Genomic DNA, 25561 nt, shown 5'->3' on the forward strand with positions numbered 1-25561 from the left:
TTCAGCAGAGTGCGACGCCCACTCTAACGCCCACAAACCGTCCAAAACTGTGGCTCCTATAGTTTTGATGCTAGAATAAAAATTTTAACTGAAATGTGTTGTTCTCATCAATACCTATCGATTGACCCAAAAAAAATTTGCCACGCCCACTCTAACGCCCAAAAACCGCCCACAAACTTCAAAAAATCGTAAATATGAACGTGGATATCTCGGAAACTATCAAAGATAGATAATTGGGATCTCAATTTTAGATTCCGTAGCCTTGTCCGCAGCGCAAGTTTGTTACGCGAATATGCCACGCCCATTCTAACGCCCACAAGCCGCCCAAACCTGTGGCGCCCACAATTTTCATGCTGGATAATAAATTTTAACTGAAATGTATTGGTCTCCTCAATACCTATTGATTTAAAAAAAGTTTGCCACGCCCACTCTAACGCACATAACGCTTAAATCTGTCTACCGCCGGTAGGTGGCGCATTTCAATCTCGCTTTGCTGCTTGCATATCTCCATTTCCCTTTGGTCCCTTTAGCTGAGTAACGGGTATCTGATAGTCGAGGTACTCGACTATAGCGTTCTTCCTTGCTAACACTTTTTTCATATGTTAATGGTATTTACCTTTGAAAACATGAAAGATCCGGGCAAACAAACATGTCTTGTCCTGTAGAAACTGAAACTGACCGATCTCGAGCATGTTTTAGCGCCGAAGTAGACTAAGCATGGCTGCATGCGTCACCATGTGTTGTTATTTATAGTGGTGCGGAAACTGGATCAAAAAGAACAACACATTTTGCGTAAGTTCTGATCCCATTTTTTCTGGTTCGGATGTATGTATGCTTTTATTGCGAACAGTACCGAGCACTCAACGCGGGCGGACGCATTGGTTTATTCCATTCTTGAACATTAAATTGTTAAATGCGTGGGACTTAAATTGCACTTCCTTATCGGACACAACCGTTTCATGTATTCCATAGCATTGAAAAATTTTCTTTTCTACAAACGGAGCTTTAACTAATTTTAAGAAAAAACTTGAATTGATCACAATATTCTTAGTTTGAGAAAATGTGCTCTTCAATTTCCAACTTGAGAAATTTTTTTCTCATATTGAGTAACCGAAGTAAAAAGGCACGCGCCGCAATTGTTTGTCTGTCATTTGCCGAGCGACTTAGCAAAGTCCAAACGTGCGCGATGACTGCAGAGCTCAGAAACCTTTTAAATGTATTGGACATTCTTTCGGCACTTCCGTACCTCGTAGGTAAGTTTTTTAATTATATAATGCGACAATAAACAAACACTGGAAAAATGTGGCCAAAGCATATATGTACAATGTACATTGTACAACAGTAAGCACATGTCTAGTGTTCGTACCTAAGGGTGTTCAACATGACCAGCAGCCAACAAATCAAGCCGTAGCCAAGTTGGGAACAGTACCAGGCGCTCAGTAGCACCCACTGCAGATGAAAATTATTGATCATCTAACTCACCGTCTCACCGACTCAACGGAACACTGACCCGCCAATGCAGTCAGCACATTTTTCAGTGTCAGCCGAGCCAACTACGCAAACTGCTACCATAATCTAATCATTACACTAAACTTCCGTGTTCCAAGTAGTATATAAGCATGTATCAAATGAAGAATAAATCAGTTATCAACGCAACTCATATCTCCGCGGTTCTACTTCCTACTTCTGGGAATAGGGCTCGTAATACACTATCTCAACTAGCAGCTTTCCTACGTTAGCTCAACCTCAGCGCAGTTCCCGCATCGTTACCATTGCCGTTAGGCACAAACAGGAAATATTTGAAGCTTTGGTCCACAATTGCCCTAGACTCACTGATCTGCATAGTGCCTGGGAGAGGCGTCCGATGTTCAGGCACCATTTGCCGGGTGGGTCGTGCGATTAAGGCAAGCATCTCTCCCCTCCAACATTACGAGAATAAATATTTGAAGTGCCTGTAAAATAATATTACTCCGTAAAGCTCATCAGTCGTCAGCTCACACTGCCCCACAAGCTTAGATGTCGCTTGATCGCTATACGATCGGGCTGCGTTTCGGCCATATTCTTTCCCCTTCACACATTCGTGTGCCAAAGGGATCGTCGCGGGCAGTGCAATACGATTCCCTATTGACAAGGTTGTCCGTCAAAGTTATGTCATTGTTCTTGACCTACGCGACAGCACACCCCTCTTGTTAAAGTTCTAGAATGGTTTTGAATTTTTGTTCACATTATAAATTTATTGAGTAATATATCGGCGTGCGCCGTTGATGAGTAAAATATGGCTAATGCATATGAAATTAATTTAATTGTGAATTATTTTTACAGGCGGAGAATATCAAATTTAATTTAAGGTGCACACATCAGCAGACCGCTGACTATTCACGACTACAAACGTCGCTCAGAGGGCTCTTGCAATTGCACATACAACTGAAAGGCTGACACTCGCCGCTGGAAAATTTATAGCAGTCTAGAAAATTGTAGGATAATTCATGAATATTTATATATGTATGTTTATAAGGAAGGAACCGTGTTCCGACAAACTTACCCCTTTTTAAATCCTGTGCGATGAGATATAGGCGCTGCGGATTCTGGGCCTTGGAAAATATTATATTGGATACATATATTGGATATAAAACTATACGTGCACCAAAATACGGCTGTTCTTATGTATACCAATTCACTTAAACACAAAATATATAGATATATTATGCCAGAGGCATGCGACTTCTTCAACAGCTGGGGGAGGGACTCGTCTTCTCAAATTGTTCATCATTATTCGCACTTTGTCTATCGATTCCGTTGGTTTAAATGAATTTCAATGCATTTTTTAAGGCTTCCATTGTGTTTGTGCCTAACCTAACCTAAGTGGACACTCGCAAACCGATGCCGATGCCGGACCACGGGCGATGCTGAGCTGCGCTAAGGTTGAGCTAACATGGTTAGCTGTTAGTTCCCTATTCCCAGAGGTAGGAAGGAGAACCGCGGAGTTATGAGGTGCGTTTATAACTGATTTATTCTTCATTTGATACATGTTTATATACTACTTGGAACACGGAAGCTTAGTGTAATGATTAGTGAAGTAAGCTATATTCTAAAGTAGGTCAGGGAATTTTGATTATGGTAGCAGTTGCGTAGTTGGCTCGGCTGACACTGCAAAATGTGCTGACTGCATTGGTGGGTCAGTGTACCGTTGAGACGGTAAGACGGTGAGGAAGTGAGACATATATGCTGATAAGCAATTCTCATCTGCAGTGGGTGCTACTGAGCGCCTGGTACTGTTTCCAACTTGGCTTCTGCTTGATTTGCTGGGTGCTGGTCATGTTGAGCACCCTTGGCTACAAGCACAATGTTTTTTATACCCGTTACTCGTAGAGTAGAAGGGTATACTAGATTCGTCGGAAAGTATGTAACAGGCAGAAGGAAGCGTTTCCGACCCCATAATGTATGTATATTCTTGATCAGGATCACTAGCCGAGTCGATCTAGCCATGTCCGTCTGTCCGTCTGTGCGTCTGTCCGTCCGTTTCTACGCAAACTAGTCTCTCAGTTTTAAGGCTATTGGGCTGAAACTCTTCCAAAAGTCTGATGTCTTTTGCAGGTAGTATATAAGTCGGAACCAGCCGGATCGGACAACTATATCTAATAGCTCCCATAGGAATAATCGGAAAAACAAATTTAAAAAAATTAAATCTTTGGTGTTTTTTAGCATATAACCTCCTAAGCTTGGAAATAACATTTTTTAATTAGTTTTGAATTTTGAATTAAATTTTATCGAAATCGGACGACTATATCATATAGCTGCCATAGGAACGATCGTAAAATTGGTGGGAAAATAATATGAAACAAATTATAGCTTCGGTGTTTTTCAACATATAACCTCCAACGCCTGGAAATAACATCTTTTAATTAGTTCTGAATTTCGAATTTAATTTTATCAAAATCGGACGACTATATCATATAGCTGCCATAGGAACGATCGGAAAATTGGTAGGAAAATAATATGAAACAAATTATAGCTTCGGTGTTTCTTAACATATATCCTTCTACGCTTGGAAATAACATTTTTTAATTAGTTTTGAATTTCGAATTTAATTTTATCAAAATCGGACGACTATATCATATAGCTGCCATAGGAACGATCGGAAAATTGGTGGAAAAATAATATGAAAGAAATTATAGCCTTGGTGTTTTTTGACATATTATCTCATACTATTGGGAAAATCATTTTTTGTATTTTTAAATTTTATAATTTTAACTGCAAGGGTATACAAACTTCGGCTTGCCGAAGTTAACTTCCTTTCTTGTCTAATTCAAAAAATCGTTGATTTTTTTTAAATCGATAAAAGATGGTTTGATTAGATTTTTAGAGGCATTTTTAAAGCTCTACGATCAGCTGATCATCAGCTGTGAACTTACAGTATTTAGTAAAAGCTTGGCTTTTTATTTTCTTCAAGGTGTGTATTACATAAAAAATCAAGGAAATTTCGTATTGTTGGTAAAAACGCAGGTCAGCAAATTATCATTTACTGAATTACTGAAGATGTCTTATCAAATGCATTGTTGGTAGCTGCAAGCTGCAGCTTGTATAAAGCTGGAAAAAGCAGTGCTTCACAGTTGGTGTCAATGCTAAACGCCGACGAGCAGTTTAGCGGTACGATAATGAAGACAGTGACTACCCCACAGCGTCTACCGTCAACATTTTCGGATGAAAAAGCACTGGCCCTATTTTTAGATGTTGGACATACCAAGAACACATGGAATTTGTCTTAAAGAGCCGCCAAAGGACAAAACGTCGATATATATCCATGCTACGATAAACTGCGTTGTGCGAAGAAAAATGCTATAGCAGTGTAGTAGTACTACAAAGCTTAAGGGGGTTCACCTGTGTAATGCTTTTTAAAAATGGTTTTTTTTTATTGCAAATTTTCAATCTATAACATGTCAAAAAACATTGTGTTTGTTAGGTGCAGATTGAATGTAAGTTCATAAAAATGATTATTCATCATATCCTCAAACTTTAAACGCGTTTTTCTCGAAACCGTGTTTTTCAAGGTGGTGTGCAGTATTGCGCAAAATCTATTCGATGAATCAAGCTGAAATTTTGAGGGGTCAATTTGAATGTATAATCCGAGGTACTGACGTAGGGGTTTTTTACAAACATTTTTTCAAATTGTTTTTCACACTTTAATATCTTATAAAAATGTGAAAAACGAATTTTTTCTTCCCAAAGTACGCCATTTTGACAATTTTCAAAAATTTACGAAATCCCTACGTCAGTACCTCGGCAACTTGATTACGAATAACGGAGTATTTTCGTTTTCTGTTTCAGACGACTTATGTGTGGTGTATCCTGCACACCGTTTAGGTCCGTAAATTTGGGAAAGTCTCGATCCAGCTTCGGTCACCAGAACACTTTCTTGATAAAACTGTTGTACATAAAAATATATAAGCTTAAATAATAAACTAACAAAATACAAAAATAATTATTCAAAAACCTTGAATAGTTTACTTACACGAAATATCCGAAAAAGCGCTTGAAAATCGACATTCACACAGGTGAACCCCCTTAATGGACCATACGATTGATAGGATTATTGAAGCACACCCAGAATGTTTTCCAAACCATGTTGAAAATAATAATGACACCCAATTAACTGCTACCTACAAATGGGCCTGTGATGGTAGCAGCGGCAATTCTACATGCAGGCAAATATTTGATGATTTCGATGGAAATATAATATGTTGGATCAATATTTATTTTCAACTTGTACGGTATCTTGACAGTGCAGAAAGACCCGACAAATTTATGGAATAACAAGGAAGAACGCTATAGTCGAGTACCTCGACTATCAGATACCCGTTACTCAGCTAAAGGGACCAAAGGAAAATGGAGATATGCAAGCAGCAAAGCGAGATTGAAATGCGCCACCTACCGGCGGTAGACAGATTTAAGCGTTGTGGGCGTTAGAGTGGGCGTGGCAAGCATGCGCTGCGCTCAAGCCTACGGAATCTAAATCTGGAATCCCATTTCTCTATCTTTCATATTTTCCGAGATATCCGCGATCATATTTACGATTTTTTGAAGTATGTGGGCGGTTTGTGGGCGTTAAAGTGGGCGTGGTAAACTTTTTTTTGGTTCAATCGATAGGTATTGATGAGAACAATACATTTCAGTTAAAATTTTTATTCTACCATCAAAACTGTAGGAGCCACAGTTTTGGGCGGTTTGTGGGCGTTAGAGTGGGCGTGGCACTCTACTGAAACAAACTTGCGCTGCGTAAGGAGGTCAGAAATCTGCACGCCAAATCTCAAAAGCCTAGCTCTTGTAGTTTCCGAGATCTCAGCGTTCATCCGGACGGACAGACAGACGGACAGACGGACAGGCGGACATGGCTAGATCGACTCGGCTAGTGATCCTGATCAAGAATATATACACTTTATGGGCTCGGAAACGCTTCCTTCTGCCTGTTACATAGTTTCCGATGAATCTAGTATACCCTTTTACTCTACGAGTAGCGGGTATAACAATCGACCTTCTTTTACTCGATATTGTCGACCCATGAAGATACTTTGCGAGAAAGAATCGGCAGACTTGACTCGCAGAGAAAGTGAATATGCTAAAAGCCAAATATTAAATATTTGATGACATATGAGCATGCTTAATGGCAAAACGTTCAGTGTGATATCGGAATGCTCTTCTCAAACATTCGGAATCTGTAGCGCAACTCCTCAAAATATGAACGTTCTATTAATGAAAACCTGGATTAGGTTTATCGAATGTGTTTTGCACATCGCATATAGAATTCCAATACAATATTGTCAAGCTCGTGGTGCTGACAAGGATGTCGTTGAACAAAACAAATGAATTATTCAGCAGAAGCTAAGAGAAGAAATGCATTGGCTGGTAGATATACCAATTGCTAGTACTGGCAGTGCGAACAACGGAAACACTGCAAGGAGGTTTTTCCAACAACCAAATTTGCTCTTATAACAGGAGTAAGCTATGATTTAATAAATCGATACAGTGTAGTCTTATGAGCACTGGCTTGTTGCCACGAAATAAATTCGGAGGCATTCGGATCTTACGCATTGGAAACTGCCGAAATGTTTGTGAAAGCATGCCCCTGGTTTTAAATGCCATCGTCTGTTCACGGAATTTTAATTCATGGAGCAGACATTAAAGGCCTTTTTTTCCTTTAAATTGGTACCATGTCCGAAGAAGATCTTGAAGCCAGGAACAAGGACATCCGAAACATATGCGAGAGCAATACGAGAAAAAGTTTTAGAAAAATAAAATTGCTTGCTTTTAATGAAGCATCTGGATATGCCTGTCTCTGATTCCGAAGATTCCTAATAATATTTTATCCTTTTCTAGATTATTTTGATTTATGAAATATGTTTATTGAAGTGAGCTGTGAAAAAACCGACTGAAGATATCTACTTTAGTTTAGAAGTTATTAATTAAGTGCCGCTAGCGAGACCAAATCGCCCACTGTGCGTCAGCTGCAAAAGCATATACATATGTATAAACAGACACAAATCCAATAAATACAAGAATAACAATGAAGAATGCTATAGTCGAGATCCTCGACTATCAGATACCCGTTACTCAGCTAAAAGGACCAAAGCGAGATTGAAATGCACCACCTACCGGCGGTAGACAGATTTAACCCTCCGTTGTACACCCGGGTCTGGCCAGACCTTTTTTGACTTTGAACGTAAATTTAACACATTTCTATTGTATGTAGCGACTTGGCCTTCCAGGTAGCTTCCTAAAATTTAATTCTCTATCGATTTATACATATGAGGATTTAAAAAGGATCCTAGAACAGGTTGAAAAAAAGGATTTAAAAAGGTACACCTTCGGTTGTACACCCGGGTCTGGCTGGACCCCTATACAAAATGTATGGAAACATATGGAATATAATGTATTTTTACTATGCTTGCTGGTTTTTTATTATTTATTATGGCAAATCTATATTCAGACTATTTCAAAAGGTTATTAGGCTCGCATACATATCTGTACCTGAACGCACGTGTGTGTGTGTGAAAATATTACTATCGACGAGCAACTATTTCCATATCGCGGGCGAACTAAATTAACGCAAAATATTCCATCGAAACTGGCAAAATGCGGCATAAAAGTCTGGTGGGCATGTGACTCGAAAACAAAATATCCCTTGCAAAGAAAGTTATATTGTGGCCGATCAGAAGGAGAAGAGCGTGAAGTTGATCTAGGGGAAAATGTGATGATACAGTTATCCAACCGATATGCGAACAGTTGCCGTACAATAATAGCCGATAATTTTTTCGTTACATTGAATGGAGCTAAGCGCCTCGCTTCCATTGGACTTGCATTAGTTGGCACAATACGAGCCAACAAACGCTGCATTCCACCAGAAATGAAGAAGGACAATTCTCGCCCTGTGCTTTCGTCGTTGTTTGGTTTTCATGAAAACCTTTTTTCAATCTGCAGCTATGTGCCGAAAAAGAATAGAGCGGTTAATTTACTTTTAACCGTTCATTATTTTAAAGCGTGTGAAGGCGAAGCAAAAGAACCATTGGCCATTCTATACTACAATGCACAAAAAGCCGGTGTCGATTGTATGGATCAAATGGTCACGCATTTCACATCAAAACGGCCAACAAGTCGATGGACCTTTGCTTTCTTTTGCAACATGTTGGATGTCATGGCATTGGCAGCGTTTTGTATTTGCAAGGAAGTTGATGGGCTCAGAAAAGGTGATGCGAGACGCGATTTTCTGACGACTTTATCGGAAACATTGGTCCTTGCAAACATCGAAAATTGCATGAATAAACCAAGCGTCATTTCTCAGTTCGCCACTCGTTTAGCAACAGAATCATTTTTCGGCAAACCAATAAATATTCCTGGGAACATTGTTGTCAACCAACCAGCCGGTGCCGATACACTCACAGTGAAGAGAGATTGTCGTCTTCGTTTACAAGGAGGCGATAAACTTCGTCGAAAAACTCGTTTTTTCTGTACTGCATGCAATAATCCAGTGTGCCAACAGCACTTAAAAACCGCATATACCAGTTTTGCTTGCCTTCCAGTGAACGCAGAATAAAAATCGTATCATATTTCACAATAAAATTTCAATGTAATCGCTTTTTCTTTCATCAACCTTCTTTGAAATGAGTCAAAATAAAGAACAAAGAAGGACAAAACAAAAATTGTATTTCTTCACAAACCCACAAATTTTTTTTTATTATTTTTGCTTCTGTAGGTAGCTCAATACATGCCAAAGCCAATGAGAGAGGTAAGAAATTCAAAAAATATACCTGCGATGCTTCTAATTGACCTCGCATATGCCATATATTCCCATACAAATGTAGGTAATATGTATTTACCTGGTCTGGCCAGACCCGGGTGTACAACCGAAGGTTTTAGAAAAGCGTACAAGGTTACGGAATCTAAGTCTGAGATCCCAATTCTCTATCTTCGATAGTTTCCGAGATATCCACGTTCATATTTAAGATTTTTTGAAGTTTGTGGGCGTTAAAGTGGGCGTGGCAAACTTTTATTTAGGTTATTTAATAGGTATTTATAAGGACAATACCTTTCTGTTAAAATTTTTATTCTAGCACCAAAACTGTAGGAGCCACAGCTTTGGGCGGTTTTTGGGCGTTAGAGTGGGCGTGGCATATTCGCGTGACAAACTTGCGTACAAGGATACGGGATCTAAATCTGAGATCCCAATTCTCTATCTTCGATAGTTTTCGAGATATCCACGTTCATATTTAAGATTTTTTGAAGTTTTTGGGCGGTTTGTGGGCGTTAAAGTGGGCGTGGCAAACTTTTTTGGATCAATCGATAGGTATTGATGAGAACAATACATTCTAGCATCAAAACTGTAGGAGCCACAGTTTTGGGAGGTTTGTGGGCGTTAGAGTGGGCGTGGCACATCGCTGAAACAAACTTGCGCTGCGTAAGAAGCTGAGAAATCTGCATGCCAAGTCTCAATAGCCTAGCTCTCATAGTTTCCGAGATCCCAGCGTTCATCCGGACAGACAGACAGACGGACAGACGGACATGGCTAGATCGACTCTGCTAGTGATCCTGTTCAAGAATATATGGGGTCGGAAACGCTTCCTTCTGCCTGTTACATACTTCCCGACGAATCTAGTATACCCTTTTACTCTACGAGTAACGGGTATAACAAGGAAGAACGCTATAGTCGAGTATCTCGACTATCAGATACCCGTTACTCAGCTAAAGGGACAAAAGTGAAATGGAGATATGCAAGCAGCAAAGCGAGATTGGAATGCGTCACCTCGCTCCGACTTAGTACAGTGAAAACAAAAAACACTGGGCTTATACCAAAAAGATGTATGTCCCACACCTAAATGATCCATTCTATCCTTTGTCAAAAAATGTCTCCGAGTTTTAGTTATAAATTAGTCAGCAATGATTAAGATCCCATTACGCAAGTCACCTATTGCTAACCATACCATAATCCCAAAGTCAAGTTTGTTACCTATAATACAGAAGTTGGATGTGTACAGAATTGCTAAAATGCCTCAACGGAGGCGCAAAGGTCAACGTAATAGGAATAATTCATGGAATATTACCCCTGCATATAAAAATTCATAAGAACTATTATTGGGGACGTATTTTATAATCTTTCCGGCGTAATAAGTAAAAACGAGTCTTATCCAAAATTCTATCACCAAAACAGTTGTGTGTAAAAAAATATTTGTGACGTGTACTTATAAACCGTACACCCAATGTTATGACTTTAACCAACAATACAAATAGTGAGGTTACAAAGGATTGCTAAAAGTCCACAGCGAAGGTGCATAAGGAATTATAAACGATAAAAAATCAATAAGCGATTATACCTGACTAAAATAAGTCCCTAAAAATGTAAATAGAATAACATACTTTAAGCTAATACAAAGTTTTAGCCATAAATATCTCACCAGCACTATCAATATCTAAAACCCTGTTGGCGGAGGGTCAAATGTCTGTCACAATATATCGCAAATTTGATTTGGTAAAATGTTTTCTTGGTAAAATTATATATCAACCGCATAAAGAAAAGAAAACGAAAAGTCAATTAATCAATTAAATACGTCATTCAATTCACAGAAACAGCGTCATGTCAGAGTTCTTATTTTTTCCAGATTCAGAAAGGGATAAATTGATTTTATATATATATATATATATATATATATTTATATGAGTCGTTCTTCGCCCGAATAAAAAATCAGGAGATTTTTTATATTTGTTGGTTATTCTTTATTAGAACGTTGGAAAAAGACTAATTGTATGTTACAGAATTGGTTAGAATGAAACCTCGGTTTGCGTCTTAGAATATACTGTTAGTGCATTAGGTGACGCAATCGCAAGTGGATGATGCGATCGCCACTTCTTTGTTTATGTTTACATAATTCGGTCTTATTAGATTTTGCGATCTTATTGGATTTTCACGTTTATGAAATTACGTCATTGTTGACGTTCGGACTTAATCAATTTTCTTTGTTTGTTTGCATTGCGGGACCTTAAGCTTCTGTATCGTTTTTAATCAAAGCCGAAATTGGCGATTATGTTTATTTGTGAACTGTTTCGTTCTTTGAACTGGTGGCCGTTGAGAAATCGCAGTGCAGACACGTCACTATATATATATATATATGAAGGCTTCCATTTATAATTTATTTTAATATTTTAGAAAATGATTTGTACTTTAATTATTTATCAGGTAAATTAATAATAAATGAAATTATACAGATTGTTTTGCCACAATAATTATTAAGATATGTATATATTTCTATATTTTATAAGTTATACAAAATCACTATGTTAATAAATAGTACTTATTATTTCCTACATTTTCTTTTATTGAGTTAATAAAAAATATATATTAATTCAACACTTCGATTTTCCAGTTTTCTCTCATAAAGTAATTGCATTAATGATCCATTCTATCCATTGTCAAAAAATGTCTGTTACGTGTACTCATAAACCGTACACCCAAAGTCATGACTATTACCAACAATACAAATAATGAGGTTACAAAGGGTTGCTAAAAGTTCACAGCGAAGGTGCCAATGTAAATATAAACGTTATAAAATCCTTGAAAGATTATCCCTGTTTGAAAAAAGTCTTAAAAATGTAAATAGGATAACAGATTCAAAACTAATACAAAGGGTTAGCCATAATTTTTTCACAGATACCTTCATAATTTAAAACCTTGTTGGTGGAGGGTCAAATGCCTGTTATAGTAAATCGCAAATTTGATTTGGTAAAATTTTTTCTTGGTAAAATGATATATCAACCGGATAAAGGAACGACAACGAAAAGTCAATCCTTTTTCAATACGTCATTCAATTCCAGATCCAGAAAGCGGATGGAATCAAAAGGAAACGGTGTAGAAATAAGAATACTACGACAAGGGGAAATTTGAGAAACCATATAAGCCACGCAGACGTCGTTCGCCTTAACCATGTATACATTAATTTATTTAACTTTTTTTACCCTTTACTCGTAGAGTCAAAGAGTCTACTAGATTCTAGAAAGCGTTTCCGATCCCATAAAGTATATATATTCTTGATCAGGATCACTAGCCATGTCCGTCTGTCACGAATGGCACACTCAAATCTCGCTTTGCTGCTTGTATATTTCCATTTCCCTTTGGTCCCTTTAGCTGAGTAACGGGTATCTCATAGTCAAGGTACTAGACTTTAGCGTTCTCTCTTGTTATACCCGTTACTCGTCGAGTAAAAGGGTATACTAGATTCGTCGGAAAGTATGTAACAGGCAGAAGGAAGCGTTTCCGACCCCATAAAGTATATATATTCTTGATCAGGATAACTAGCCGAGTCGATCTAGCCATGTCCGTCTGTCCGTCCGGATGAACGCTGAAATCTCGGAAACTATAAAAGATAGGCTACTGAGATTTAGCATGCATATTCCTGAGCTTCTTACGCAGCGCAAGTTTGTTTCAGCAGCGTGCCATGCCCACTCTAACGCCCACAAACCGCCCAAAACTGTGGCTCCTGCAGTTTTGATGCTAGAATAAAAATTTTAACTGAAATGTATTGTTCTCATCAATAGCTATCGATTAGCCCAAAAAATAAGTTTGCCACGCAAACTTTTACGCCCACAAACCGCCCACAAACCGCCCACAAACCGCCCACAAACCGCCCACAAACCGCCCACAAGCCGCCCACAAACTTGTGGGCTCTAACGCCCACAATTTTCGTGCTAGATAAAAAATTTTAACTGACATGTATTGGTCTCGTCAATACCTATCGATTGATGATGAAAAAAAACTTTGCCACGCCCACTCTAACGCCCACAACGCTTAAATCTGTCTACCGCCGGTAGGTGGCGCATTTGCTGCTTGCATTTCTCCATTTCCCTTTGGTCCCTTTAGCTGAGTAACGGGTATCTTATAGTCGAGGTACTCGACTTTAGCGTTCTTTCTTGTTTTACCCGTTCCTCGTAGAGTAAAAGGGTATTCTAGATTCGTCGGAAAGTATGTAACAGGCAGAAGGAAGCGTTTCCGACCCCATAATGTATATATATTCTTGATCAGGATCACTAGCCGAGTCGATCTAGCCATGTCCTTCTGTCCGTCTGTCCGGATGAACGCTGAGATCTCAGAAACTATAAGAGCTAGGCTATTGAAATTTGGCGTGCAGATTCCTAAGCTTTTTACGCAGCGCAAGTTTGTTTCAGCAGAGTGCCACGTTCACTCTAACGCCCACAAACCGCCCAAACCTGTGGCGCCCACAATTTTCATGCTAGGTAAAAATTTTTAACTGAAATGTATTGGTCTCGTCAATACCTATCGATTGATCCAAAAAAAAATTGCCACGCCCACTCTAAAGCCCATAACGCTTAAATCTGCCTACCACCAGTAGGTGGCGCATTTCAATCTCGCTTTGCTGCTTGCATATCTCCATTTCCCTTTGGTCCCTTTAGCTGAGTAACGGGTATCTGATAGTCGAGGTACTCGACTATAGCGTTCTTCTTTGTTTTTGGAGTGGATTTGTTGAAGTTAGCTTTTTACCAATTACTATGCACTTGGACTTTTTTGGATTTATACCAAGCACATTTTCCTTAGCCCATTTTTCTATTAGAGACTTAATTTCTTATTCTCACACAGAGGGCCTAGCACAGATCCCTGTGGCAATTCCGAAAAAGAGAAGAGAAGAAGCTTGAGCCCCAGATACTATCGCTTAAGATCTGTTCGATAAGTACGACCCAATGAGCTCAGTCTCACTAGAAGAAAAGTTAAACATGCTCTTAAGCTTGGTACAAAGAATATTATGATTCACCGAGTCAAAGACCTTACTGTGGTTTTGTCTTAAATCCCCAACAACATTTGTGATGGCAGTAATTCAACTCCTTTTCGTGCGAAATCTAGATTTTTTTTCGTTGAGTAGAGAAGTATTATTCAAGTGGCGTTGAATCTGTGAGGACATAAGGTTTTCAAAGACATTTGAAAGGAAAGGTAAAATTAACATATTCTTTTAGTCATTGTTTGGCCTTGGAATCGAAAGAATTTGGCCGTTTTCACGTATTGTAGGAAGTGAAGACATGGTTATAGCCACGTTGAAATTATAAGTAAGACAGGGCAATAAAAAGGGGAGCAAAAGCTTAACAAATTTTTGACTCATATTATCAAGACCCACAGCATCGGATTTATCATGCAGAATACTAGCTAGGACATTACTTTGGTTTATACACATAAAGCTAAGACTAGTATCACAGAGGGGTTGAGTATTCAGATACATCTAATTCTAACAAGAAAGGAAACTAACTTTCAGTTATAATTATTAAATTTAAAAATACAAAAAATGATATTCCCAAAAGTATAAGATAATATGTCAAACAAGGAAGAACGCTATAGTCGAGTACCTCGACTATCAGATACCCGTTACTCAGCTAAAGGGACCAAAGGAAAATGGACATATGCAAGCAGCAAAGTGAGATTTAAATGCGCCACCTACCGGCGCTAGACAGATTTTTTTTTGATCAATCGATAGGTATTGACGAGACCAATACATGTCAGTTAAAGTTTTTTATCTAGCATGAAAATTGTGGGCGTCGCAGGCATGGGCGGCTTGTGGGCGTTAGAGTGGGAGTGGCATATTCGCGTGACAAACATGCGCTGTGCTCAAGCCTACGGAATCTAAATCTAAAGTCCCATTTCTCTATCTTTTATATTTTCCAAGATATCGGCGATCATAATTACGATTTTTTGAAGTTTGTGGGCGGTTTGTGGGCGTTAAAGTGGGCGTGGCAAACTTTTTTTTGGGTCAATCGATAGGTATTGATTAGAACAATACATTTCAGTTAAAATTTGTATTCTAGCATCAAAACTGTAGGAGCCACGGTTTTGGGCGGTTTGTGGGCGTTAGAGTGGGCGTGGCACTCTGCTGTAAGAAGCTTAGGAATCTCCACGCCAAATCTCAATAGCCTAACTCTCATAATTTCCGAGATCTCGGTGTTCATCCGGACGGACAGACAGACGGACAGACGGACATGGCTAGATCGACTCGTTTAGTGATGCTGATCAAGAACATATATACTTTATGGGGTCGATCTAGCCATGTCCGTCTGTCCGTCTGTCCGTCTAACTGTCTGTCTGTCCGTCCGGATGAACGCTGAGATCTCGGAAACTATGAGAGCTAGGCTATTTAGATTTGGCGTGCAGATTTCTGAGCTTCTTACGCAGCGCAAGTTTGTTTCAGTAGAGTGCCACGCCCACTCTTACGCCCACAAACCGCCCAAAACTGTGGCTCCTACAGTTTTGATACTAGAATACAAATTTTAACTGAAATGTATTGGTCTCGTCAATACATATCGATTGATAAAAAAAAAGTTTGCCATGCCCACATCTACGACCACAAACTTCAAAAAATCGTTAATATGAACGTGGATATCTCGGAAACTATCAAGGATAGAGAATTGGGATCTGAGATTAAGATTCCGTAGCCTTCTGCGCAGCGCAAGTTTATTACGCGAATTTGACACGCCCACTCTAACGCCCACAAACCGCCCAAGCCTGTGGCGCCCACAATTTTCATGCTAGATACAAAATTTTAACTGAACTGTATTGGTCTCGTCAATATCTATCGACCCAAAAAAAAATTTTCTACGCCCACTCTAACGCCCATAACGCTTAAATCTGTCTACCCCCGATAGGTGGCGCATTTTAATCTCGCTTTGCTCTTTGCATATCTCCATTTCCCTTTGGTCCCTTTAGCTGAGTAACGGGTATCTGATAGTCGAGGTACTCGACTATAGCGTTCTTCCTTGTTTTGATTATTATTTGGTTATTACTTTTTAATGACTCGTCCAATTTCAATTTTTTTGAACATGTAGGTTGGGACTGATAATAGGAACAAAATCTCCATTACATTTTTACAAATTATGATGTGGGCGCAAGATGGGCTTAAGTGTTATAGTCGTGTTTGGGCGTTAAAGTGGGCGTGGCACCCTGCTGAAATAAACTTGCGCTGCGCAGGAAGACGAAGAATTTGCATGGCAAGTCCCAACATTCTTGCTTGTATAGTTTCCGAGATGCAGCTTTCATACTGACGAAAAGACAGATGGACATGGATAGATCGACTCGGCTAGTGATCCTGATCAAGAACGCGCGAGCGTAACGCCATACAATTTTTTTGCGCGCGATTTTTTGTTGTAAATTATTATAAGGGGCGCAACCTCAATATTCAAGGCGTAAGTTACAAATTTCTTAAAGTACTTACTATTTTTATACCCGTTACCCGTAGAGTAAAATGATATACTAAATTCGTCGGAAAGCCTTAAACAGAAGAAATCGTTTTCGACCCCATAAAGTATATATATTTTGATCAGGATCACTAGCCGAGTTGATCTAGCCATGTCCGTCTGTCCGTATGAACGCTGTGAGCTTGGAAACCATAAGCGTTTTGGATAGTTTTCCGGTTCATAATTCTCTCCTGTTTTCAATGGCTTTTTGTTGGCTTCTAAAGGCATATTATATATAGTCGTTATACGAAAGCTCCGAGGCCAGATTTTAATGCAGAATGAGTGTAGTTTTTATCTTGTTGATTCGGCTCGTACCGACTTATACTACCTGAAATAGAAAGAATGCTTTTGGAAAGGTTTCATCCCGATAGCTTTAAAACTGAGAGACTAGTTTGCGTAGAAACGGACGGACATAGCTAGATCGGCTCATCTAGGGATGCTTATCAAGAATTTATAAGCTAGCACGCGCAACCAAAATGCACAAAAACTGCCGAATTGTGCACCGGGTACACTGCACTGACAGCGCATTCCGGAGCTAATGCTGTCTGTCAAACTCCAGCACGTCTGCGACGAGTGATCGTTGCCGGGTGGATGCAAGTTGCTGACACTGCACTTAAGTTAGTCTGAGAATATACTCCAGAGTGGTAGCTCTGCCATAAAACATATTTAAAGTACGTATGCCCTAACGGGTGTATGGAAATAAAAGGAAATACCAACTTAACTAAAATACAGTTTCATTAATTTATATACTTGATGGGGTTGAAAACGTCTCCTTCACTGCGCTGCAGTGAGTGGAATCATTATAGCCTTTGCAAGGGTATACAAATTATAGCTTCGTTGTTTTTGACACATATTAATTTCTACACTTACGAATATCATTCTATTACAATTATATCACTTCCAATTTAATTTAAAAACAAATCGGACGACTATATTATGTAGTTGCCTGTTGAAGGATCGGATATTTAATGGAAAAACAATAGGAAAATAATTATAGCATTATTACTTTTGAACAGATTATGTCCTTCTCCACTCCGGTACATTTATGAATATTTCAGAAATATATTAATTAAATTTAATAAAAATCGGGCTACTATCATATAGATGCCATAGGAAGAATCGCAAAATTAATGTCAAAATAATACGTCAGCCGTTATATTTAGTTTTCGGTAAAACAAATACGTTAGTCAATTAAAATGGACCATTATCTTAATGTTTCTGTAATAATATTTTTATGTTCTAAAAATCGGCTCCCATAAGCCTAGTACTCAGATCGGCTAGTCGAAAAATCTTATTCTTCGTAGTGTGACTGAAGTTTTCTAAGTTCAAGACTGTCTGGCAGCTGGGCTTGTTGACAATCGGAAAACAAATCAATTGGCTAATTTAAAAAAAACAAGGAAGAACGCTATAGTCGACTACCTCGACTATCAGATACCCGTTACTCAGCTAAAGGGACCAAAGAAAAATGGAGATATGATGCGCCACCTACCGGCGGTAGACAGATTTAAGCATTGTGGGCGTTACAGTGGGCGTGGCAAAAATTTTTTTAAATCAATCGATAGGTATTGACGAGACCAATACATTTCAGTTAAAATTTTGTATCTAGCATGAAAATTGTGGGCGCCACAGATTTGGGCGGCTTGTGGGCGTTAGAGTGGGCGTGGCATATTCGCGTACCAAACTTGCGCTGCGCTGAAGCCTAAGGAATCTAAATCTGAAATCCCGTTTCTCTATCTTTGATAATTTCTGAGATATCCGCGTTCATATTTACGATTTTTTGAAGTTTGTGGGCGGTTTGTGGGCGTTAAAGTGGGCGTGGCACTATTCTGAAACAAACTTGCGCTGCGCAGGAATCTCAGGAATCTGCATGCCTAATCCCAGTATTGTAGCTCTTATAGTTTCCGAGATCTCATCGTTCATACGGACAGACGGACAGACGGACAGACGGACGGACGGACAGACGGACAGACGAACATGGCTAGATCGACTCGGCTAGTGATCCTGATCAAGAATATATATACTTTATGGGGTCGGAAACGCTTACTTCTGCCTGTTACATACTTTCCGACGAACCTAGTATACCCTTTTACTCTACGAGTAACGGGTATAACTATTCTGCTGTTGCACAAAGAAATGAAGTGTAAAACAATGGAAAACGCAGCTAACACAAGTGCGCCACATATTGTTCATTCCTATCGGTTGCTTACGAGATTTCACTAACACGCCACATAACAAGAAACCTAGGTGGCGGGTCGGGTTGTAGCTTTATCGGTAATTGTGGGCGTAAGAGGGGACGTGGCGCCTTGCGCTGCGCAGGAAGACCAAGAATCGACATTCCAAATTTCAACACTCTAGCTTTTATAGTTTCCGAGATCTCTGCGTTCATACGGACAGACGTACAGACGGGCATGACTAAATCGACTCGGCTAGTGATCCTGAACAAGAATAAATATCCTTTCTGGGGTCGGAACCGCTTTTATTCTACCTGTTACATACTTTCCGACGAATCTAGTATACCCTTTTACTTTACGAGTAACTATATATACTGTATAGGGTTGGAAACGCTTCCTTGTACCTATTACACATTTTCCCACGAATCTGGTATACCCTTTTACTCTACGAGTTACAGGTATAATAAAAATATAAATTAGTTACGTCCCACATTCCAGAAACAAGATTTAACATGTCAGTAACTGAAAATTCAAGCATTTAATTTAATTTTCTAAACTGGTGTTATCTAACAAATTCGGCACTAGGTCCGCCCCTCTGTTTAGACACCGTTAAATTAAATGTAATTTTAAAAATCTGCAAGTGCTTAAAAACTTCGGCTTACCGAATTCAACTTACTTCTCGCTTTTTAATAACAAATAATCTTTCCGTAGGTTATGGGTCAATGGCCATCTGCAATGCTGTTGGCTCAAACACATTCGACATTTTCGTATGTCTTGGTCTGCCCTGGCTACTGAAGAGCCTGATTTACCAGCACAGTATCGTGATCGATTCCTCGGCTCTCACCATCACCACGGCCATGCTAGTACTTACAGCCATCATCGTCTATGTGGGTTTTCTCATCAGCAAATTTGTGTTGGGCAAGTTCGTCGGTTGGACCAGCCTAGTCTCCTATATAATCTTTCTAATCATCGCCTGTTTACTGGAGATATTGTTGAACAAAGAGAACATCTGCGACATTGAGGAATCCTAATTAGTATAAAATCCAATATGAAAAGTCCTACATAAAAAGAGAAAGTTATTGTTTTTATTTGGCTTTGTAACTCTAGGAGAGGCTAATATAATTTCGGTCAGAACTTTGTAAATACAGTGAGGGATGCGTTTCCGATAAGAAATATGTATATACACTGGTCGGCATAAGTATTTTGACAAAACAAAAGTTGAATATACTCAAAATTTTAACTTACTTCTTGTAAACTTTGGCATCAATGGAAAGGTAATTTAAACGCTGTTTGAATGATATAATACTTTTCTTAACCCATTCAGAACTTATGAAAAGGACGAATTTGTGTAAAAATGTGCTTTTTAAACTTTTTCCTCTTCTTGAAAACTTAAATTTTTTGATGGAAAAAGTTTCTCCAAACAAAAGATTAGTAACTACAAAAAGAATTTTTTAAAAATCAGTTTGCTTACATTTTTTATGATTTTTTGAAAATGTTTAGAAACATGCATATGAGCCATATTTTTCTCTTTTTCATACAAATTTTTTCAGACATTACAATGTCAAAAAATTATAAAAAATAAAAGCAAAATGATTTTTGAAAAATTCTTTATGCAGTTACTATTATTTTTGTTTAAAGAAACTTTTTGCATAAAAAAAAAAGTTTTCAAAACGAGGAAAAGAGTTTAAAAAGTAGATTTTCACACAAACTCGTCCTTTTCAATAAGTACTGAATGGGTTAAGAAAAGTATTGTATCATTCAAACGGCATTTAAATTACCTTTCTATTGATGTCTACGTTTACAAGAAGTAAGTTCAAATTATGGGTATATTTAACTTTTGTTGCGTCAAAATACTTATGCCGACCAGTGTGTATAATTTTAATCGGCAACACTATTCTGTCTGCACAGAGCAAACAAGAAACGTTCTAGTCGAGGTCCTCGACTGTACTGTTTTTGTTGATCAATATCAAAACAAAATATCAGGCTATTTATAGTTATTTGCGTGGCAATTATGGCAAAGTGTGTTTGCTATGAACGAGTAAGTAGATTTTAGTGGATTTAAAAATAAATTTTATCAGCAAATTTTTATACCCGTTACTCTTAGAGTAAAAGGGTATATAAGATTCGTCGGAAGGTATGTAACAGGCAGAAGGAAGCGTTTCCGACCCCATAAAGTATATATATTCTTGATCAGGATCACTAGCCGAGTCGATCTAGCCATGTCCGTCTGTCCGGATGAACGCTGAGATCTCGGAAACTATAAGAGCTACAATACTGGGATTAGGCATGCAGATTCCTGAGATTCCTGCGCAGCGCAAGTTTGTTTCAGCAGAGTGCCACGCCCACTCTAACGCCCAAAAACCGCCCAAAACTGTGGCTCCTACAGTTTTGATGCTAACCGAAATGTATTTTAACTGAAATGTATAGCTCTCATTAATACCTATCGATTGACTCAAAAAAAGTTTGCCACGCCCACTTTAACGCCCACAAACCGCCCACAAACTTTACCAAATCGTAAATATGAACGTAGATATCTCTGAAACTATCACAGATAGAGAATTGGGATCTCAGATTTAGATTCCGCAGCCTTGTACGCAGTGCAAGTTTGTTACGCGAATATGCCACGCCCACTCTAACGCCCACAAACCGCCCAAGCCTGTGGCGCCCACAATTTGCATGCTAGATAAAAACTTTTGACTGAAATGTATTGGTCTCGTCAATACCTATCGATTGATCAAAAAAAAAAATTTGCCACGCCCACTCTAACGCCCATAACGCTTAGATCTGTCTACCGCCGTTAGGTGGCGCATTTCAAACTCGTTTTGCTGCTTGCATATCTCCATTTCCCTTTGGTCCCTTTAGCTGAGTAACGGGTATCTGATAGTCGAAGTACTCGACTATAGCGTTCTTCCTTGTTTTTTCTTTTTCTCGTCATCTTTTTAAAAGCCTAATTAAGACATATACCGCTTTACGACCCCAAGGAAGCCATACATACTAACAGCTGATAGCCTTTAATGAATTTGAAGAAAATTTTAATAATGTCTGTTGAAAAGATTTGTTTACTTTGCATATTGTATTAATTGTCCTCCTTGTCATTATTTTAAAATTTGTTGAACCCATAAAAAATGCAAAATGCAAACAATTTCTTATAAACAATTCTTAGCTGGGAACCCCTTACTCAGTGTTCCCACAGAATCCCAATTAGCTCCCCCACTTCAATCGAAGTTCATTATTAAGATTCAATTGCGCCGCGGTCCTCCTAACATAAAAAAAGCTGGGTCCAGCTAATGTAAACACAAGCATCCGGTCAACACCCGGCGAGCCCCAAAACTGCAGCGTAATCCGTTTAGCAATCGAGCAGAGAATTTGATCATCCGATTTCCCGACTCTCTTGAGTCCAACCCTTGTCCAACTCTTAATGAGTTCCCCAATCCTCTTAAACGGAGGTTTGTTTATCAGATAATCGGCCCTTGGCCAGGCAGTCCGTTTTTGCATCCGAGAAGATCGGTTCAATAGAAGAAATATTGTGAACAGTAGAATAAAAGTCGGTATTAAGGAAAAGTTGTAAAGTTGTAACTTAGTGAATAAAAAATAAAAATTAATTTTTTTAAATTATTCGCAAGTGAAATATTTAATTGGGGTTCAACGTGGGGCCGCGCTTAAATTGTTCTAATTAAAAGCTTTAAAATAAATAACTAACGGTTTTAAAGTAAAAAGGAACTTGCGTGGTCAAATAAAAACCTAATTAACCGACGAAAAGTTCGTGTTAAAAACAAAGGAGGAAATTAATAAATGAAAAAATCCCCTTTGCTAACAACAATCCGCTAATTAATAATCGGCATAATAAACCTTCTATTCAACAAAAAAAAACTAAGCTGTCTCAAAAAAATAATTCACAAAATTAAAGTAAAATTGTAAAACTGTGAAAGTGAAAGTTGATACAAAAAAATATTAACTGAGAAACAAAAGCCAAATACAATTACAAATCTTAAAAATACAAATTCAACAAGAAGGAAGAGCTGAGGGCAAGCCCTCGGTAAACAGTGACGATCAGAAAACAAACCGAAGGAAGAGCTGAGGGCAATCCCTCGCTAAAAATTAACAGCCACAAAATTAAATTGAAGGAAGAGCTAAGGGCCATCCCTCGCTAAAACAACCAAGAAGGACGACCCCAGAAGGATCATCATAGGAAAACAGAAGACATCATATTAATCCCAGGGAGAAAAGAAGACAATTAGTGAGCGTATACTGTTTATTTTTTTTATATTTTATTTAAGTACTATAAGCAACAAAATGTTTAAATAAAATCAAACAAGGTGAAAGACCTATGTTGAACTAATAAGCTTTTTTATTAGTTATTGCTAAATTAAAATACGAATTTCAGGTTGCTTTAGGCTTGTTAACAATTTATTAGCAAGAGAGAGTACAGCAGGCGAGACGAGAATGCGTTTTATGTCGAGATCAGAGTTCGTACTGATTTACAAAGGGACAGCCAGCCGAATGCTGGGCCCAAGAATGCAAGTACACAAAAGACGAGAGAGCTAGATAAAGAGAGCTACCTTTCGCGATGCCATTAATATAAGAGATCGAATTAAGAAGTTAGTTGGCTGCTGCGGCTGCGTGACCCGACATACTCCCCCCGTTGGAAGCCTGGGTTTCAACATTATCCTTAAGGGGTAGCAGACACAGCTTGTTTACTGCTCGCTTTGTCACTCCTGATGCTGTCTTCAGAACGGCAACTCGAGCAACCCCATCTCCACCGAAGAGAAGCTCGATCACTCTGGCGAGGGGCCACTTCATGGGAGGCAAGTTTTCGTCCTTGACCAGAACTAAGTCATCGACAACCAGGCCAGGTTTTGAGGTGCGCCACTTGGAGCGCTGTCGTAGCAATGTTAGGTATTCTTCCTTCCATCGGGACCAAAAGATCTGCTGCAAGTAAGCCACGCGTTGCCATCCATCCAAGCGATTGAAGTTAAGACTGGTCACATCCGGCTCGACGAAAGAAGAAGGCGGACCACCATTCAAAAAATGTGCTGGGGTTAATACATCCAGATCAGCTGGGTTTTCTGAAATCGAGACTAATGGTCGAGAATTAACAACCGCCGAAATGTGACACACCAGGGTCCGCAACTCCTCAAAGGCTAAAACAGCAGTGCCAACAGCGCGGTAGAAATGATGCTTAGCGATCTTTACAGCCGCTTCCCAAAGACCGCCAAAGTGTGGCGACCTAGGAGGAATGAAACACCAATCAATAGCCTCCGCTAGGCAAAAGTCCAATGTAGCTTTCTGATGATCACTGCTGAGGAAAAGACGCCTTAGTTCGAGCAGCTCATTGCGAGCTCCAACAAAGTTGGTTGCATTATCAGACCAAATCTGCCGCGGCCTTCTTCTAGTGCATATAAATCGTTTGAGGCCATGTAGAAACGATACCGTAGAGAGATCCTTGACCAACTCCAGATGAATAGCCTTCGTGGCGAAGCAAATGAAGACACAAACGTAGCATTTTACTGGAGGCTTGCTTCGCACCTCTGACTTGTAGAGAAATGGCCCGCAAAAGTCAATGCCAGTGACTTCGAATGCATGAGATCCATCAAGTCGTTCCTTTGGAAGATCCGCCATTATATGCTCCACTAGTCGAGGCTTCATTCGAAAGCATCTAATGCATTTGTTTACCGCCTTCATCACCGTCTTTCTCCCCCCAATAGGCCAATATTGGGATCGAATTATGCCAAGTAATGCCCGTGGCCCAGTGTGCAGATTGCGTTCATGAAAGTGAGTAATAATGGCAATAGTGACCGAATGACTCCGTGATAATATAATTGGATGACGCCCATTAAAATCCAGAGAAGAATTCCTCAGCCGGCCATCCACTCTAAGAAGCCCAAATTGGTCAATGAATGGCGAAAGAGATGCGAGCGAGCTGGAGGAGTGCACCATTCCCTTTGACTGCAATGATTTGATGTCATCCCATAAATGTGAGCGCTGGACAAGACGAAGCAACAGCAGCGTACCGCCTTGAAGGTCAGACACCGTGAGCGTAGGGCGATGGATGCGATTACTAAACTTATAGACGTATCCGAAAACTCTTTGAAGGGCAGCAAAGGAATTGGCAAATTTGGAACTGGACACTATGTCTTCGTATGGAGATTTTATTAGCAGAATCCTCCGGCGAACCTCAAGCGTTGGCTTTTCAGCAGTGATTGGGGTCGGCCAGTCAGCTTTGGGACCACAGAGGAATTTTGGTTCATGAGTCCAGAGAGGAGAATCGTTGAGCTCAGCAGGAAAAGCACCTCAAGAGAGAATGTCAGCTGGATTTAAAGAAGTTGGAACATATCGCCACTCCACTGACTCAGTTAGCTCCTGAATGGCAGCTACTCGGTTCGCTACAAAAATATTGAATCTGGACGGCTCGTCCCGGATCCATGAAAGCGCAACAGCAGAGTCGCTCCAGCAATAAACCTTTCCCTCAAATGCACTCGTCCCAGACACTTCTGCGATGAGCCTAGACAGGAGTTCCGCCCCACACAGTTCCAACTTGGGTACAGTGAGTGTTTTCAAGGGGGCTACCCTTGACTTTGAGCAAAGTAATTGAGATCGGCCTTTGCAAACGATGTAGACACAAGCAC

General features: G+C 39.4%; 1 protein-coding gene across 3 annotated transcripts in view; it reads left to right on the forward strand.

The window, feature by feature from the left end:
* LOC119558936 (sodium/potassium/calcium exchanger 3) overlaps window positions 1-19984 on the forward strand; it is a 269312-nt gene extending 249328 nt beyond the window's left edge. For all 3 annotated transcript variants that reach the window (XM_037872132.1, XM_037872133.1, XM_037872134.1), the window contains one exon: window positions 19647-19984. In XM_037872132.1, the coding sequence (XP_037728060.1) occupies window positions 19647-19966 (320 nt within the window). In that variant the 3' untranslated portion in view covers window positions 19967-19984. The remainder of the gene's footprint in view (window positions 1-19646) is intronic.
* The last annotated feature ends 5577 nt before the right edge of the window (window positions 19985-25561 follow it).

The sequence above is a fragment of the Drosophila subpulchrella genome, unplaced genomic scaffold, assembly GCF_014743375.2.
Source record: "Drosophila subpulchrella strain 33 F10 #4 breed RU33 unplaced genomic scaffold, RU_Dsub_v1.1 Primary Assembly Seq15, whole genome shotgun sequence".
Taxonomy (NCBI): Eukaryota; Metazoa; Arthropoda; class Insecta; order Diptera; family Drosophilidae; genus Drosophila; species Drosophila subpulchrella.